This window comes from Ursus arctos, unplaced genomic scaffold, assembly GCF_023065955.2.
Source record: "Ursus arctos isolate Adak ecotype North America unplaced genomic scaffold, UrsArc2.0 scaffold_7, whole genome shotgun sequence".
NCBI classification, from domain to species: domain Eukaryota; kingdom Metazoa; phylum Chordata; class Mammalia; order Carnivora; family Ursidae; genus Ursus; species Ursus arctos.
Window position 1 is genome coordinate 34031891 of NW_026623089.1, and position 13371 is coordinate 34045261.

The 13371-nt window shown below is 37.3% G+C and overlaps 1 protein-coding gene across 5 annotated transcripts in view; it reads right to left on the reverse strand.

The window, feature by feature from the left end:
• Window positions 1-13371, reverse strand: part of TNKS2 (tankyrase 2) — a 73047-nt gene that overhangs the window by 21879 nt on the left and 37797 nt on the right. For 3 of the 5 annotated variants that reach the window (XM_057308508.1, XM_057308507.1, XM_057308509.1), the window contains exons 14-21: window positions 12050-12195; window positions 11003-11168; window positions 9837-10056; window positions 7088-7197; window positions 6188-6376; window positions 4028-4280; window positions 3088-3170; window positions 1375-1495 (exon numbers count right to left, since the gene is read on the reverse strand). In XM_057308508.1, coding sequence (XP_057164491.1) covers window positions 1375-1495; window positions 3088-3170; window positions 4028-4280; window positions 6188-6376; window positions 7088-7197; window positions 9837-10056; window positions 11003-11168; window positions 12050-12195 — 1288 coding nt within the window. The remainder of the gene's footprint in view (window positions 1-1374; window positions 1496-3087; window positions 3171-4027; window positions 4281-6187; window positions 6377-7087; window positions 7198-9836; window positions 10057-11002; window positions 11169-12049; window positions 12196-13371) is intronic. The other 2 variants (XM_057308510.1, XM_057308511.1) reach the window with 1 other exon arrangement.

Genomic DNA, 13371 nt, shown 5'->3' on the forward strand with positions numbered 1-13371 from the left:
CATGCTTGACTAAAGCATCTATGTACCATCCCAAGATGTTTTATCAGTGCTCAAAGATAAGGACAAGTAATCTATTGATTGATGCACTGAATGTTAGCTAGGGTTAAGCCAGCAAAATGAGAGACTCTCAGGAGACTACCACTGGTTCCACTTTGCAAATTAGGTATAACATAGGTAATAGAATCCTGGCTTCAAACGAAGAAAAGAAAGGTGGTAACTTTATGCAGGCAAGTGACCCTGATGTGCTGGAGCAGACACAGTCATTCTGTCACGACAACTCTCCTTCATGTAGGAATGAATGTCCCTTTGCACTTGCAGCTGGATGTATCAGAATGACTACAGAGCAGAAGTGGCACGGAGTTACCTACCTCTGATGTTTTTGATATTGTATACTAACATTCCAGGGAGCCAAGGGTGTTCCCTCCTTTTTCGCTTATACAATTTTGTCATCTATAAGACATATTCCAGGCTACCTCACATTTTAAACATTTTAGCCCTAGACTCTACCAGGCAGGTAAAGTGCATCTACCTTTAATTGATCCTATTCCAGAATTCCAGTTTGAGTATTCCTTAGCTTCAGTCACCTAATTTTTAGAGGTATTTTTTCTTTTTCAAGAGATGGACCCTATCCTGCCTATCACACATCCTTCCCTGAAAATGTCTTCATTTTCGCTAGTCTAGGTTTTTCTTCAACTCCAGTTGTATAGCCAGGACCTCAATGACAGGAAGTGTCTGACCCCAGGCAGGGTAAATCACACCCTCAGTTTAACAATGTGGTCTTGATACTTAGAACAATTCACCTTTTCATACCCAGGACTTGGTACACAGGAAATGTTAACATCTGTTGAACAAATGCAATCTGCATTTTTTTCAAGTACCAACATTCAGAAGAAATAAAGATATTATTCATTGCTGTTTTGCCAAATTTCCTCAGTTACAACACTGTTTCCCACTACTTCAAGTGTTTAGAATTCAGCCATTTACAACAAAAGAGAGATTTACAACATTATTTTATGGGTAGGCCTGAATGCCTAGGCATTGCCTATTATATTACCATAAGATAGGAGATATTCAAGTTTCTGATCTTTTAGAATTATAAAATTTTAGAGCTAGAGTAACTTCAGAGCGAAAGCAATTCCCAAACTTCTGAATGGTCCAGAAATTTTACTTAGGTTCATACAGTTACCAGCAGAAGCTCAGGAACTAAACAGTAGCAGCACTATGACTTGATACCAGGTTTCCCGAATCCTAATTATTGTTCTTCCTATTAAATGGACTCGCTCTCACAGACTTATAAATTATCATTTAGTAAGTTGAGGGTTGTCTTTATGCCAACTGTTAAACTGATGATAGCATTAATTTAAAATGAAATACCTTGTTGTCCAGAGATAAGTCTCTCAACTCCTTTAATTAGTTTGTGTCTATGTCCATAAGCATTGATTCCAATCTCCTTCAGCTCCTTGTGCCCCATCTCAACTAATACATCCAAAGTGATCTTACAAAAGAGGATGAAACTATTTAGAAGACTTACATTTGGTAGACATTCACATACTGATGCTCTTATAATGTATTAGGTTCATACATTTACTTCAGATTTTTGTGAACAGCTTAGAAATGAAAGCAAACTAGTTGTTAAACTGAACCTGAGAAGTTGCAGCTAATTAAATTTCAGGTACAAACTACCAAAAATGTCATCGTTTTCATTTAGTTTAAGAACCTGAGCCGACTTAAACTGCAAAACAAGAGTGCACTTTCAAATTAACCACATTCACATCTTCTATTTTGTCTTATCCACCATCACTCTACAACCAACCCATTTATACAATGTCTTCACTGCTTCCTCCAGACTCCGCTAACTGCCTTGGGGTTCTAACTACTCTTTTTCCCTCAAATATATTATTCCCACTTTATGAAACTGAAGACATTCAGAAATCCTGTTTTATTTATACATCTTCCATGAAGCTTTCCCTGAATAGTCCAGCTTGCGGTAACCTTTTTTTCCTTTGAATTTCTTTTTTTTTTTTAAAAGATTTTATTTATTTATTTGATAGAGAGAGAGACAGCCAGCGAGAGAGGGAACACAAGCAGGGGGAGTGGGAGAGGAAGAAGCAGGCTCATAGCGGAGGAGCCTGATGTGGGGCTCGATCCCATAACGCTGGGATCACGCCCTGAGCCGAAGGCAGACGCTTAACCGCTGTGCCACCCAGGCGCCCCTTCCTTTGAATTTCTAAAATCTATGCCCAAAACTTTTTTCTTTATATACTGTTAGAGCTCCATTAAGTAGATCAAAAATTCCTTAGGGGTACAAGTCTATACTGACCATATTTTCTGAACCAAAAAAATCAGTAAATATATTCTGACAGTGTAATTTAAACTAGGACTGTTCTAGAAAAGCCCAGATATATACTTAGCATACCTATATACCTTCCCATAGCAGCTAGTTAAGTGTCAGACTTAGAACAGGTAGTGACTGACACAACTAAAGTGAACAAACAGAGCTCAAAGATAACCTACTTTAAGGGCTAAATAAGCTAAGCTTTCCATTAGAGAAAGCTATTTTACTATTACTACATGAGAGTCCATTGTTGCATGTATTTTTAAATTTCTTCTTTGATGTCCTGTTGATCCCATTCATTGTTTAACAGCAAACTGTATAACCTCCATGTATTTATGGTCTTTCCAAACTTTTTCCTGTGGTTGACTTAAAGTTTCATAGCATTGTGGTCAGAAAATATGCATGGTATGATCTCAATCTTTTCTCTTTGTTGAGGCCTGATTTGTGACTTAATATATGATCTATTCTGGAGAATGTCTCATGTGCACTTGAAAGGAATGTGTACTCTCATTTGTTTCCATGGTTTTTTTTTTTTTTTTTAAATTTCATGAGAGTCCATCTTTATGTGCTAATAAACTAAACAGAAATTCCAAGATCAAGCCAAATTAGAAGACTGACTGATTCCCAGTCTCTTAAAAAATCATTCTCTCCCTACAAACAGGTTGAATGGTTCAAGGCATTTCAAGTATGTCCTAATTTTTCCTTCAGGTCCCACAGAAAACCAAATCAAGCAAAACAATTCATCTACTCACCTGTTCTCTCTCAAATATATCCATCAGGTGCTCAAGGCCAAGATTCCTTACAAACTGAGTTATGCTAAAATCTACTGCTGGAACTGGAAAATAAAAAATCCAGAACAAACGAATAGAATAATGTATATCAACATTATAACAACAAAGTTTTGTGGTATTACTGTACATATGAAGAATGTAAAGATGAAGCAAAATACTAATTGGCATTTGGGATATAATACTGAATATCTGAACATAGCATCAAAAATTACAAAAAGAGAAAGTTACAAAATTTCAACATCACTAGAAGAAACAGCCAATGGGGCACTCTCAGGTTAAAAAAATTTCTTTTCATTATAAAAATTTTTATTTTTAACTATCTTTAAAGTAAGTTTCCATACTGAAACTAATTTGTCAATTTTATTTTCACTCAAAAAAAATTCCTTATTTTTGAGAATGTAAGTGACTTCACAAAAAAGTTTCTGCAAACAAGTTTCATTCACAATGTTGCATAAGGTGCGATGAATTTTGACAGGTAAAAGGTAAAGAGAACAGTTTTACAGACTGTGTGTCTTTTTCTTTCTCTTAAAAAAAATGATCTTCACAATTGGGTATTTTGACATGGAGTAAAGGTATTTCATAACTCTGTAATAATACACTGGAAGGGGTAAATAAAGGCATACCTACTCAACCACAAGACTTGTAACCTTTCAAAAAGCGTATTTACATCTAAAGAGTAGGTCAGCAGTGTAGGACTCATTAAGTCTCAACTCAGGAGAACTTTTCATTACGAATTCTACTAACATAAAGAAAACAATAAAAGACTAAAACTTAAAGGCTATGCTAATTAATCTGATATTAACAGTTGTATTTAAGGTTAAATAATGACTTGTTAGCATTCTAAATGACAAATATGTGGCTACATTACAAGATAGAAAGTTATTTTTGCAAAATGTCTCACCCTCCTTTTTCTCCAAACTAGAGGCACCCTCTGTTCCACTTGAACTAACTACTGAAGACAGTTCAGAAAAACTCCCAGATAAGTTGTCAAGACTGCTGGCTGCGGAAAGACTTGATGGGCTGGATGGACTTGAAGACAGAGCGTCTCCGGTAGCTCCGGGGCTTCTCACGCCGTTGAGCACTTGAGGTTTATAACACGAAGGCAGAGCAGAAGGGGGCATTGCCGCTGTCAGGAGAGCACTAACATCATCTGCCTGGTGTGTCAGAGAGAGATTAAATCTGTGATAAGCAAGTTTAAAAATTCTCCTATATTCAACAGAATGCGTTTAAAAATATGACTCGGCAGATTTGCACTAGAATTGCATATTATATAAAAACAATCATTTAAAAAAGTAAAACAAGTGATTATCATTAAACTGTTATTAAAATAAAACAATTCAGAACACGTTTTAAGACACAGAAAATTTAAAAAACCTGTTAAATGTGGCAAAGCATAAAAAATCTAACTTTGATACTATGATTTTCTGAAAAACACTAAAATGAGTTATAATAGTATCAATTTTATTTTATTTATTTATTTTTAAAGATTTTATTTGCTAGAGAGAGAGAGAGAGAGCGCAAGCGTGCGCGCATGAGCTGGGGGGAGGGGAAGAGGGAGGGAGAAGCAGACTCCCCACTGAGCAAGGCACCCGCTGCGGGGACTCAATTCCAGGACCCTGGGATCACGACCTGAGCTGAAGGCAGCTTAACCGACTGAGCCATCTAGGCACTCCTAAAGATTTTATTTTATTTTATTTTTTAAAGATTTTATTTATTTATTTGACAGAGATAGAGACAGCCAGCGAGAGAGGGAACACAAGCAGGGGGAGTGGGAGAGGAAGAAGCAGGCTCATAGCGGAAGAGCCTGATGTGGGGCTCGACCCCACAACGCCGGGATCATGCCCTGAGCCGAAGGCAGATGCCTAACCGCTGTGCCACCCAGGCACCCCTAAAGATTTTATTTTTAAGTAATCTCTACACCCCACGTGGAGCCCGAACTCACAAGCCCAAGATGAAGAGTAGCACGCTCTTCTGAGCCAGCCAGGTGCCCCTTAACGAGACATATTTTGCCCCCATTTACAGATGACGCGACTGACACTTAGAGATGAGGCAAGGCGAAAGAAGACTGTTAAATGGTAGAGCTGGAATTCTATGGCAGGTCTGTTTGATTCGAAAGCCCACGCCTGTCCTCTAGAGCATTTTGTTTCATGTCACTTATGTCTGGTTGACTAACAAATGGGTGGAATGAATTAGAAAAGTGCACTTCCAAGGTAGTTTGGAACTAGAAAGACAATTCCCTTAAGAAATATTGCAACTACGTTTGGGTTATCAGCCTGCTGAGAAAGATCTATTTAACCCCCAATGCAGATGAACTAAATCAGCTTCTCCGTGTAACTTGTTAACAGTGGAATCTCTCTCAGTAGAAAGCAATCTATAGAAAAGACTTCCCTTCCATCTCAACAAGAATTTCTTCTCCCTTTCCCCCCATTGCCGTGGTCAATTTCGTCAGTGGTCGAGACAAGACAGGCACCTGTGTCACACTGGCCAAAGCAGAGGTAGAGGCTACAGTGGAGATGCCTACATGAGTACCCCTGGGAAAGGAAGGAAAAAAACAAAACAAAACAAACAAAAACTTCATAGAAAACTGGAAGAACAAGCTTGTTTCATGAATGCTGTTGGTGAGGTAAGCAACAGGAACTTTGGGAAGAGGCAGTGTAGGAGGGAAGGGAATCCCTACTAGAAGCAGGCTTTGTGACTGTACCTTGAGGGCAATGTCCCTGGCTGGGAAATTTTATCAAGACCCGGACGTCCTATATGACTGCACAGTATGCACTGTTAACAGCCTTCACTGAGGGCCTGTGCCTGTTTTGTTTTGCAACTAATAACAGAAGCAGCTATGCCATGTACTTCTTTTTCCTATTTCCAAAAGCACCCGGGATAAAATAACTGATTGATAATCCTATTATTTACATATTGTATTTTAATGCCAAAGAAGTCCTACATTTAAATTGGGCTAAAAAATAGATTTTGCAACATTCACCATGAAGACATTTTCTATATACCAACTGAACTTCAAAAAGTCAGAAAAGCACTAAGATTTTTCAAAGATTCCATCACTTACTGAAACTAAATCTAAAGGCGTTTGTCCTTCCTGATTTTTAAGAGTAGGGTCAGCTCCATGGGCCAACAATAAAGCACAAAGCTGTGTTCGTCCCTTTTGGGCTGCTTCATGCAAAGGTGTGAAAGCCCATTTGTCCGTGGCATTGACACATGCATTATACTTTATTAGTAAAGCTGCTACATCTACATGCTGTAAAAGAAAATACTGTTACCGTCTGAAATATTATCACATTTTAGTTCCTAAAAAGAAACTAGCTATATACCTATTTTTCCATATTTTCAAACGTACTCTGGAAAGGAAAAGAAAAACTGTGTTTCTCCCCAACATCATAATTTATCAGTAGTTGATTAAAAACTACATTAGATGTTTTAATAATTTGAGAAATTAGAAAATATTTAAGAATTCTACACAGGACGGGAACTAAATAAATGAATACAACTTAAAACAATTTCTCATTTTTTCAAGGATTGTAATTGCTGAACATCAATTTATAAACCAGCAAGCTTTCTCAGTTATTCCAACTACACTACTGAAGATGGTCAATACTGATGATAACATCTAGGGCTGCTGTAAACTCAGGAACAATGCATCTGAATCTCTACAGACTCCCAGGAGGCCTAGCGGGTTTCCGGGTTTCCGGCACCAACAAATAAACAAAGCCATCAACACCTCACTGAAAGTAAGAGGGGCCAAGGAAAGTAATACAATGAAAGACAGATGTGCTCACAGCTCACTTACAGCAGATTCGGAGCCGAGACCTGGACATTATTTAATCTCTTTAGTCCTCATATTTACTCTTCTATAGAATGAGAAAGTCAAACTAAATGCCCTTTTAACTGCAATACTGATTTCCACTTAGAAAATTTCATAGATTTTTAAAGGTAATATGAAAGAACTTACCCCATAAGATGCCGCATTATGTAAAGGAATAAGTCCTCCTTTGTCCTGGGCATTCACATCAGCTCCATGTTGTAACAAATACTCTGCAACTTCTAAATTATTATAACCAGCTAATTTAGAAAAGAAGTAAAATTACTTTCACTTGTTAATATAAAAAATAATTACATCTATATATCTGTATAAAAAGCACAGACATTCTTTAAAAAACAAAGAGATTTTATAGGAATCTGATATTCCCCACTGGAGTCTATTAAAAATTTATCTCATGGAAAAAACTGCCCACTGGTCTCAAGCTGGAAGCTTTCAGGGATGACACTCATTCATTTCAGACTCTCAAAGTTATAATGATTGATTTGCTTGTATCTTTTCTTTTAAAAATCTACCAGAGTCCTTGCCTTTATGGTTGTTATATGCAACTTCCTAAACTCAGGTACGTGGTGGTCTCAAGGGCTACAAGTAAAAGGCATTCAAGCATATAAAAGCCAAGTTAGGAACACAAGTGGCCGGCAGAGGAGACAGCACACTAGCATTGGTCTCAGGACCCCATTTTCCCAGAAGGACACAAAGACATGCTTTTTGTAGACGGAGATCTTAGGGATATACATCTCTGCAAGTCTGGCAGCAAAATCCAGTGTTGCTGAAGCCCTGAAATAAAATTTAGTATTTTATAAATATACCATAATATCTTAGCTGTCATCCTGGGAGCTGTCAGCTATCTTAGTACAGTCTTATGGTAAAGTATATTTTATTTGACACATAATCATAGACTGAGAGCAAATCTGGAACTTAACTTTGTCAACATAACACCAGCTATCACTTGAAACTTTAGAACAGTTCAAAATATTTTTCACATTTATTTTCTTGTAGTTTTTATTCTTTTGCTGAAGGATTTGAAGCCAAAAAATTTAGTAAGATCAAGGAGGGAAAAACAAAACCAAAGAACTACCATAAGCTAAGTATTACAAAGAACCAAAAAAAGTCCTTCTAGGTCTCAAGGTATAAAACTGCACAAGTGGGCAGAAATGTTTTGTATATACAACCTATTTACCATTTACAAAGACAACATAGATTTATTTTTATTTTTTTAAGAGATTTTTATTTGAGAGTGAGAGACAGCAGGAGAGAGAGCAAGCAAAGGGGAGGAGCAGAGACAGAGGGGGAGAGAGAAGCAGGCTCCATGCTGAGCACGGAGTCCAACATGGGGCTCGATTCCAGGACCCTGGGATCATGACCTGGGCTGAAGATAGACACTTAACCAACCGAGCCACCCAGGCACCCGATAACATGGGTTTAAATAGTAATTATGAAATGTTCCAGATATGCTACCATAAAGATACAGAAAAGCTAATATAAATAAATATACACAGCATAATTCAAGTATACACAGGTCACATCCTGTCTTGCATGGAAGAGAAACTCCTGATTGCCAGTGGAAGTATAAAAGCCTTTTCTCACCATATTAGCATGTGTGGTTATCACTTTCAAAATTCTCTAAAAAACATATAAAGTAATTCTTTTCCTTGGACAGTGGGGTCCTAACTTTCATGGGATGAAAATTTAAAAGTAAAAATCACATATAACCAAAATTATCTTTTAAATACTAGGAACACACTCAGTTATTCACACTATGAGACTAAGAGAGAAAAAAAAGAAGGGTAAACTATCTCCCATATTACACAAAGTGGCAAAACACATGCATTACTTTTTTCTCTATTTACTTTTTTCTTTTTAAACTGTATGTATTTAGATAAACTTGTATGAGTCAAATTATTCCTGCAGTGTAACCCCACTGAATATTAGCTGTAAGTTCAGTGATTTTAATGGCCCATTCCCGAGGATTTTCATTGCAGCTAAGGAAACTGAACCAAAACGTGCACCTGCACTAAAACAAACGTGCACTGTGTCAATTTCATGAATGAAACTTGTAAAAAATGTTATGTACTCAATTTTCTCCCAAATTCTTGTATTGGCTCTAACCATCAGTACCTTAGCATGTGACTGTATTAGGAGATAAGATCTTTAAAGAGGTAATCAAGTTAAAATGAGGATGTTAGGGAAGGCCCTAATCCCACCTGACTGGTGTCCTTATAAAAGATTAGGACATACAGTCAGAGAAACCAGGCATGTGCACATAACAGACAAAAGGCCAAGTGAGGACACAGTGAAAAGGTGGCCATCTGCAGGCGGAGAAGAGAGGCATCAGGGAAACCAATGTTGCCACTGCCTTGATTTCCGCAGCTGTGAGAAAAGAAATTTAAGTCACCCAGTCTGTGGTTTACCTTGTTACGGTAGGCCTAACTAATTAATATAACAACTCTGGCAATAGGTTTATGTAACTTCTGAAAGTCTTAAGATTTTTTTTCTGCTTGTGCTTAACAGCTGTCATAAGAAGAATGAAAAGCTTTAACTTCTCATGAGGAAGGCTGGCTCAAGAAGGCTGATTTTTCAAGTTTCTATAGCCAAAACTCACTCACCAAAGAGGATTTAAAACTATGGTGACTGGAATAGAGATTCCAAAGCACTATAGTGACTGGCAGAGTCTTTTCCCATTATTCTTACTCCAGGTAATGCACCAGCACTAAAGTGACCACGAAACACAGCTGGCCTATACACACACACTCAGGTGTAATGGTGGCACTAGGAGATATTTGAGCTGCATCTTTTCAGTTTACTTTCAGGAAATATTTTCCTTTGGTATAATGAACCTTAGACGTCACCAGCTTAAATCTGTGAAACTTCATTCACTTACCTGCTAAATGTAAGGGGGTTGAATGTCGGCCTTGGGTATCACGGCAATTTACATTATCAGGAGAAGACAACTTCTTTACTCTGGCTAAACAACCCTTCTTGGCAGCATCTAACAAAGCTGCATCTCCCCTAAGTAGATCTTGGATATCTGTATCTCCATCTTTAACAAGATCCAAAGGGGTATTTCCATCTCTGTTTTTCTTTGTAGGATCTGCACCATGCTGGGCATGTGAAAAACAGACAAAGAGGAATGGCTTAAGTTTGCCCTTAGTCTATGAGAAAATAGTCAATGGAACTACAGTAAAAAAACCTATTTTATACTGAGAGACTCTACCTTAAAGGTTGACATGTTTGTTATATTTAATTTAGTACACGGAAAATTATAATGAAAAGAATACAGAGGCAGTTAAATATTACTGGGTTTTTATAATGCAACTTATTATTATTATTCTTGTTTTTTAAAGTAGGTTCCATTCCCAGTGCAGGGCTCGAAATCATGACCCTGAGATCGAGTCGCATGCTCTACCGACTGAGCCAGCTAGGAGCCCCTATAATGCAATTTAGTAAAAATTTTAAACTACATTCAAAATAAGGCAGAATTTCATAAACAACTTATTTTCATGTATGTTATTTTTAGTTTTCATAAACCCTGAAACAAAGTATAAATTTAACGTATTTTTTTTTAATTTAACATATTATTAAGTGCTATGCCCAAAGTGGGGCTTGAACTCACGACCCTCAGATCAAGAGTTGCATGAGCTACTAAGCCAGCAAGTGCCCTAACTTTTGTTTTTACTGTAAAATATGTACACGGCTACCTGTATTAAACCAGTACTATCAATCTTATTAGTGCCAAATAAATCTGCCTTATAAATTACATAATCCATCAAATATTTTGAGGTTAAAGTACTATATAGAAAATTAGGATAATAATCAGAAAACTGTTACTTGATGATAGCTGACTTTTTCATACAATAATAAATCTATGTGTGGTAAACATCCCCGTAGATTAAAATATTGTGTTCATGACATTTATTCTGAAATCTAGGTAGAGAATTAGATAGCTTTGCTTCATACCCCTTTACCAGTTTAAGTTTATATTGAAAGTTACAAGAAATATAAACACCTATGTAATAAACCATGTCTACAGTAAATACTTAAATATACCTGGAGCAGGAGTTTGCAAATTTCGTATTTTCCTTTTGCTGCAGCTTCATGTAAAGGTGTAAATTTCCATAAATCAGCTACATTAACTACTGCTCCATGCTTAACAAGAAGTTCTGCAACTTCATAATGTCCATAAGAACATGCATTGTGCAAAGGTACAAGGCCTCTGAAAAGAAAAATTACATAAGCAATGCAACACAAAGATATGTTTAATTAAGATAACTGCATATAGCTGATAAATTTCTTGAACTGCATAAAGGATCACACTGCTTATATTTTATAGAACCTCAATTTATTGAAAGCAGAAATGGAATTGTTTTCGGAGGGTGTGGGGAGGAAATTTTAAAAATACATATTTTTTTCTTTTTGGTGGGAGCAATAGTAAAGTGATAGCACGAAGCTCCCCAAGAGGGAGGGGACCTGAGAGGGTTGCCCTAAAAATATTTTAAATTGGAGAGAATATAACAAACACCTATACTCGATCTAGAATGGAGGGGTATTGTGTGTATATATTTTAAAGATTTGATTTATTTATTTAGAGAGAGAGTGAACACAGGAGTGGGGGGGGGAGGCGGGGAGAGGGAGAGAGAAAATCTCAAGCAGACTCTGGGTGGAGCTTGACTCCCTGACCCCAAATCATGACCTGAGCTGAAACCAAGAGTCAGACACTTAACCGACTAAGCCACCCAGGCACCCCAAGAACTGTATATTTTTTTAAAAAAGTAATTTTAAGATAAACTGGAAGAATTCAAATATCTTCAATGCAAACTGAAAAATTTACTTAATATTAAAAATCAATCACACTAATCTCCTTAGTCATTGTAAGACTATAAGGCATTATGCAAATAAGTCTTTATATAAATGCTAATCATCATAAAATCTTAACTGAAATTAAGAAGCTACATTTAAACCAGTGTTAGGTAACAGACTTTCCTAAAAACAAATGACCTACCAACTATCATAAAATTACCAAAAAAATGTTTTTTCCAGATTTTCCTAAAAAGGTCAGGTAAAGGAAAAGAGGCCATGGCAATTGTCGGTACTTGCCCTTTATCTTTAGCGTGCACATCAGCTCCGTGTTGCAGCAGATACTCCACCACAGACACCCGATTGTAGCCAGCTGCAAAATGGAGCGGCGTTGACTGACGCCCTTCAATGTCTCTGCAGTTGACACTCTGAACAGTACACAGTTTCTGCAGGATGGAATACAGTATACACACGACGCTACAGTCTGATTTGTTTTCATTCATTTAGTAGAGATTTCAAACGTCTGATTTAATTTCTTGTCTCATTGAATCAGTATTCTCAGAAACTACTTATTCTTATTTCACCTTGTCATTTTTTGGGAATCCCTGTGGTCCTCTTATCTATGCCTGTATTATCTTTTGCTTAAGTTAGTGGGTAAATTTTATCATTATCACTACTACTATTTACATAAAGGTAATCTAAAGTACCAATTATCAGCATTCTAACTTCCATTTTGTGACACATGTAAGTAGAGGTATGCTGGATCCTGGGGTTTGTTAAGAATGCAGACTCTCAGACCCCCATCTGAGTCAGAATCTGCATTTTAACGAGATCCCTAGATGATCTGTAAGCACATTAAAGTTTAAAAAGTTCTGCTGTAGACCAGCAGTTCTCAAATTTTCATGTGCACTGGGTCCTGCCTCCAGATTTTCTAATTTAGTGTGTCTGGGGTGGGGCCTGAGAACTTGCATTTCTAACAAGTTCCTAGGTGATGCTCATAGTCAAGGAACTACACTTACAATCCTTGGGAAAACTAAGAAAATAGTCAAATACTTATTTGTGTTCTTTGGTTTAGATGAGGAAGCCTGGCTGAGAAAAAGCTTTAAGAATAACACTTTTATTCATGCTTGTATGAAAAGTACAAATGTTTGGGGAAGAAAAGCAACATAAATAAAAAATCATGGTGCTCAAAAAAAGTTTAAGGACTATCAATAGTAGTAAAAAGTCCCCTATCCCTTAGGGATAACCTAAGCCTAATAAATCAATGGAGGTAGCTATCTGTGGGTTTAACTTCAAGGGGTTTAATTATTGGACTAGTAAAGCTTTTTTATACTTCCTAAACAAGAGGCTGTTTGATATACAGATTCAGGGTCCCGTCTGAGACAGTATTTCATGGCTTTGAAGTTGGGCTCTAGGAATGAATTTTTTTTTTTTTAAAGATTTTATTTATTTATTTGACAGAGAGACAGCCAGCGAGAGACGGAGCACAAGCAGGGGGAGTGGGAGAGGAAGAAGCAGGCTCACAGCGGAGGAGCCTGATGTGGGACTCGATCCCATAACGCCGGGATCACGCCCTGAGCTGAAGGCAGACGCTTAACCGCTGTGCCACCCAGGCGCCCCAG